Source organism: Temnothorax nylanderi, unplaced genomic scaffold (assembly GCF_030848795.1).
Source record: "Temnothorax nylanderi isolate EJ_2023f unplaced genomic scaffold, tnyl_v1.0 TNYL_tig0026_pilon, whole genome shotgun sequence".
In the NCBI taxonomy this organism is placed as follows: domain Eukaryota; kingdom Metazoa; phylum Arthropoda; class Insecta; order Hymenoptera; family Formicidae; genus Temnothorax; species Temnothorax nylanderi.
The window spans coordinates 1,004,810-1,010,809 of NW_027249088.1; the positions used below are offsets into that span (position 1 = coordinate 1,004,810).

Here is a 6,000-nt window from a genome sequence, read left to right on the forward strand (position 1 = left end):
CGGCGGGTTATCATAACCCATGTGTACCATCTACGTTACTTTTAGAAGTGTACCGTTCTAGGATTAAGAAAATCCATAAACACGGAAAAAAATTAACTACTCTATCAACAAAATCTCCAAAGGTTAAGTAAGCCGATTTTCGAGGTCTCTTTTTTTCGTAAAAGTAAATGTTTTCGCGTAATTTCTTAAAAAATTAAACTAGAAACGATAAAAAAATATAAAATATTTTTTATTAAAATACATAAATTTTTCTTGTAAAAAAACTTGGCGCTGCTAGACCTCGAAATTATTAATTAAATAAATAAGGTCAGCGTGGTGTGTATGTGCGAGCGAGTGATATGGGTGTGGGTGATGTGTGTGTGTGTGTGTGTGTGTGTGTGTGTATGTGTGTGTGTATCACATTCTATAAAACATTAATATCAAAATCATACTTATAAACCAATAAATAATTGTTAATATTAAAAGGCTATAACAAAAACGTTAATATTTATTCAATACTACTTATTTAGTATCAAACTAGCAAAAAAACGAGGCATGTAGGCAACTTCTATTTTGTATAAGAGCCATTTTTTCCTTTTTAAACTTCTATTTCGTATTTAGTATAAGTACCTTCTGTAGCTTATATATTCCTCGACACTGTAGTTTCCTGGACTCCGAAATAGTACTGGACAAGGATGACTATTTTGGGGAAAAGTATATCGAATTTTAAAAGAATAGGTAGTAGAAGAAGGGATAGACGGGATAGCTATAGGCGGAATAGGCGGGAAGGGCGGGATGTAGGAATACTGTTTTTCCTAATAGCCAATGCTACTGCACTAAACGCGTTCTCTATTTCTTTCCCACTTTAACTATATATCTATAATTTTATTTTAACACGCGGTCTCTGCCTAGTCTAGCTGCAGGATACCTAGCCCAGCGGGACGCACTATTTATTTATTTATTGAAACAGTTCAACCTTTATTATAAATGATTTATAAAAAACTTTTTTAAATAAATAAGACGAGAGTGGACTCTCCTCGCGACACATAATTGCTTATTCGTTTGCTTTCCGATTCGTAAACAAATTAATCTTATCCTTTTCTTCGTATCAAAGCCATTAACCAATCTCGGTACGTTCCGCGCGCTCTCCAGTTCTTCATCCTCCACCCTAACCGTCACCCCTGCGGCAAAGGGTACGCCAAACGACTCACTTGCCTTCCTCTTCTTTTCCTTCCTCCCTCAATCTTCTTTCTTCCTCTTCTTCTCACTCCAAATCCTAATTTCTCGAACTAACACAATTATCGCACTGAATCTCCTTGAGTGTTCGTTAAAAAAAAACCTGTAGTGGTCGGGGGAGGATTCAGAAAAAGAGGGGGAGCGGTAGTTACGATTTTGTAGGGTCAGGCTCGCCCCCTCGTACGGAGGAGAGGGGACAACGAGAGAGCGAGTGCCACCCTCGAGTGTCATTCAGAGCGGATTAATAGATACGTCGGTTAGTTGAAGTTGCAAGGGGTGGAACAACCACCCTGTCATCATCGTTCCGTGGTGTTTGGGGTGCTCTTTGAGAATACTCCCCCTTCTCTCTTTCTCTCTCTCTAAAAGAGAGAGAGCGAGAGAGTAACTCACTGAGATCGAGAAGATGCTGGAAGTAATAGCTGTTGACAACGACGGGAGAGAGATTAGGAAGTGCTAATTGAATGTTTAGGCGTGGGTCACTGAGAAAATCGGGGACATGCAGCAAGCCGTAATTTATTGCCTATTTCGACCAATATTATTTACTTCTCAAAGTTTTGCGTTTAACAATCTTGTGAACAATCAGAAGGTTATATTTCGCATTTCGCAATACACGCACTACAACCACGATGAATAATATTAAAATTAATGCAATCGCGTTTGATCCTACTTGTAATCGAGAAGCACTGAATGTTACGGATCACACATTTTGAATTGATTAAATTTCTAAAAACAAATTTACTGCGAAGAATCTTATGTATCATTTGCCGAAAAGTTTTTCTCAAATGATTTTTAATTAAGTCGTTAATTCCGCTATAATCAAAACAAATAAATGATTCTCCAAATTTGATAAATTATTTAAAGCTCGAGTCTATGCAAATGAGATATTTTTCGATAAAGTTTCTAAAATTTCTGTACATGGGCTTTATGCTTAAAAATATGCTTTTGTCTATAAATAAAAGTTTACAATGGTAACGAAATATAGATTGCAGATATAAAGATTAGTAAAGAATTTCATCATTTTCATTAAACAATTAACAATATAGTTACCAAATCTAGAAAATACAGTACCGACGGAAAGTTTCGAGTTTCGAGACAACGTGAAGGCGCACTTGTGCCTTCCATCTAATACGAGTGTGAAATGTAAATGTCGTTATCATTACGCACAAAAAAACTTCGAAAAGGAGGGAAAAGGGATCTCTTAACTTGTTATAACGTTGCAGTTTAGATACGGTTGCAATTAAACAATTAACTCAATCAACTACGAAAGATATGACTATACGATATATCGAGGTTATCCCGATATTTTTCGTCGGTATTCCATCAGGGTTTTTGTAGTCCATGGTATTCACGGGTCGAATTAGGCACATACTAACTTCTTCCCTAGGGAGGAAAGTAAGCCCTGGCGTGAAATTGGCCACTCTCGTCCCTCTCTAGGCATGGAAGTCGAACTTTCCGTTAGGTGTTGTGAAAAATATCGTGTGCACCTCGGGTCGAAAGCTTTTTCAGACTCGTGTGATTTGCCTTCACACTCGTGTGAAAAACGCTACTTTCTCCCCTTGGTGCACAATATACTATTACGATATTAAGATTTTCGAATTATAAAACGCAAAAATCAAAATTAGTTTGCAAAATACAAGATATACAAAATATTATAAGAAAGAAATTATATTGGCATGTAAAACGTTTATTAAAATAAAAAATATTTTTTATGGACAACCGAGAATTATATTTTATTTGTGTTATAGATTATAGAATATAAGTCATAAGCAGAATGATAATTTTCTTTAAGATAACTATAAGTGTAAATATTAATGTGACTTATTGATATACAATCAATTTTTAAAATTGAGACTTAACAGAAGATATTGTAATCCTTTTATACTATAATTTTTCAATTTGTCCACGTATTAGGTCATTTCAACTGGTTAATAATATAATTTTAATAAAATTTGATGTTTGAAAGCAATTTTTCAACAAATATTTTCTTTTCTACTTATAAAATAAAGTCTATTTTTACACTCTATTATGTCTTTATCAAAAATTGAATGGTTCTTCAACTTTAAGTAAGAAAATTCTTCGTATGTACTCTTATGTGTCTCGGTATTAGCACTTTTACTTTAAAGAATTTTTATTCGACCTAACTGGCTAAGACAATACGACCATTGATTTTGTTTCATAAATCGTCAAAACGTTTGACTATTGACTGAAGAAGAACGTGTCAGTCTGTAATCACCAATTTTTAATGAGGATTTGTGGGCGTGTTGTATTCACACTCATACTTATATTTTGCCAAAGCCGTAAGGACCCTCTATTCAGGCATTCTCGAGAAAATGACGATGAAATTTTCCCTAATAACACTAAAGACCCTTGCATACCAGTCAACAGACGATAGGAACAGGAAATAGAAATAAAAAATCATGTATAAATGCAGAATAAACAGTGACTCAGGCAATATACATAGGGTTTCCGTCACGTTGAAAATTCTGTACCTATAATTGCGTGTTGCCAATCAGTCATAGCATTCGAATTTTTTAGGTTGTAATTAACGAATTTTTGGTTATTTCCTGTTCCTATTGCCTGTTTCCTGGCATTGCGCAAGGGCCTTAATACCTTTACGGAAGAACGGTTGTCGAGCTGGCGGCGTAGCGACGCAAGTTAAAATCTTATACTTTTAAATTGTTATATACAATTTTTAAGCATTTTGTAATTAAATTTTTTATTTTGATTACTTTATTTAAAAAAAATACGTGTGATATTTTAATCATATACTGCATTTAATTTAATGTGTGGTCTTAGGTATTAATAAATTCCAGATTCAGACAATATAAGAAAAAAAATATATTATTTACAATGAAGGACCCCGCACACATCTTATGGAAAAGTCATTTTCTCGAGAATTCCTGAATACTGGGTCCTACGGCTTTGGAAAAATATAAGTATGAGTGTGAATACAATACATTCACAAAACCTCATTGAAATCGGTGATTACAGACTGCCGGGTTCTCCTTGTGAGATATGTGGTAATATTTATTGCAATAACAGATATTAAAGTGACTAAACAATAATAAGATACCGATTTCGACACCGACTCCGCAGCTATAAGTTGACATATAAGACTCAGATATAAATCTCTTTAATGAAGACACCAATACGGATTTATGATATTAACAATCTTGATATTATGAAGTGTTTGATCTGTTAAAGAAAACTTCGAAGTAGCAGAATGACGTCAAATGACGTATTAAAAATGTTTTAATGACGTCTCTAACGTCAATAATAAAACATGTCATTAAAACATTTTTAGACGTCATCCTGTTACCTGGGCTTCTAATGTCACGTAGGCTGTCAAGCCTTTAGGACTTGTGAGAGTCATATTGTGTGTTGTGTTCGTATTTTGTAGATTTTATTTTTCAGTTTTCTCGAATACACGCAATCCCAAGTAAGCGCGCTTTTTTGTGCTTCCGCGTTTAGACTCACCTCATAAAGTGGCCGGCGGACCGTTGCAACTCCAGCTCAATTTTGCTGCCGTGGTTGAGACTTTCGTCTCACAGTGTTCAATAACAATCACTAGGGGGACTAGAGGACAATATTAAACGGTCGGTCACTGCACTGCTCAATCCGTCATGCACATAATTTGAGGGTCCTCGTTTCACTGTCACGTCACTCCAGGTCCTAGTCCTCCTGTCAGTCCCCTCATACGTTATAGCGCAACGTTGCGCCGGCACTGAAGCCCATATCTATTAGCGCTCAGAAGAATCACGCGACGCGTTTCGATATATGAGCCGATCTCAATCTTCGAGCGAACGAAAATCGCGAACGAACGTGTGGCGAAGAGACGGAGAACTGCGCGCTCGGTCTCGCCCCGCGGACGATGGCATCGGAGTGTCGTCGGCCGGGAAGCCGGGAACGCGAGCAGCTCGGTTCGTAGCGCAACTCTCCCCTCTTCCGAACGCGCGGACGTGGGGTGGCAACCGCTGCTAACCAACCAATCGTTTTATCGAGGGGGCGGTTCGCGCTAGCAGTTCATCTTCTGATTGGCCTCAGTAGCGAAATTGTCAGTATTAAGAAGTATAGGTCGTACTCCTCTATATACGTTCTGTCAGTCCTACCTCTGTGTACGGTCTTGTCTCTCTTCCTCAATACCTACTCTTCGTTTCACCTTCTCTTCGATTCTCTTTTTCACTTCGCGATTATAAGCAACACTTTTCTTTCGATAGAGAACAGTGTTATTTAGCAATAATTATTTAAATGTATCAAAATGATTTTCTAACTTCTTCTACTATAATGCTATTGTTGACATTATCTCATAAAGGTTAGTAATTATTTATAATTTGATAGGCGTAAACATAGCTGGGTATTCAACTAAAGGTTGCCTTTTTGTCTGTCTCTCGAAGGACTTCTTTGTTATAATTATTCACGTCTGGGTCGAATTATGCGTTTTTGAAAAGTTGACGACAGGAAGATGGATTGAGGACTAAAAAGACTTCTATGACTATTCTAAAATCATTCTCTTACTTAATTTATTGCAGACAAACCCAGTTCATGAAGAGTGGGTAGCAAGGAGAATCATGTAGGTGGGGATGAGCAAAATAGTGAACGCTAGTATCAGACTTGGATTCGAACGCTGCTAAGAATGGAAATAAGAAAGCGACTTCTCTTCGATATCAACCGCTCTATAACCGTGCTTTTCTACCCTGTATACAGTGTATACTTCCCTGCTTTTGTACAATTCTCTTCCTTTTTCTCCTTCCCTCTCGCTTCTTCTCCCTCGCTTCCTCTTTCGTC

General features: G+C 36.8%; 1 protein-coding gene across 1 annotated transcript in view; it reads right to left on the reverse strand.

The window, feature by feature from the left end:
• LOC139769980 (uncharacterized) overlaps window positions 1–5,097 on the reverse strand; it is a 46,808-nt gene extending 41,711 nt beyond the window's left edge. The window contains exon 1 of the mRNA XM_071701541.1: window positions 4,693–5,097. Within this exon, the coding sequence (XP_071557642.1) occupies window positions 4,693–4,697 (5 nt within the window). The 5' untranslated portion in view covers window positions 4,698–5,097. The remainder of the gene's footprint in view (window positions 1–4,692) is intronic.
• Window positions 5,098–6,000: the final 903 nt, after the last annotated feature.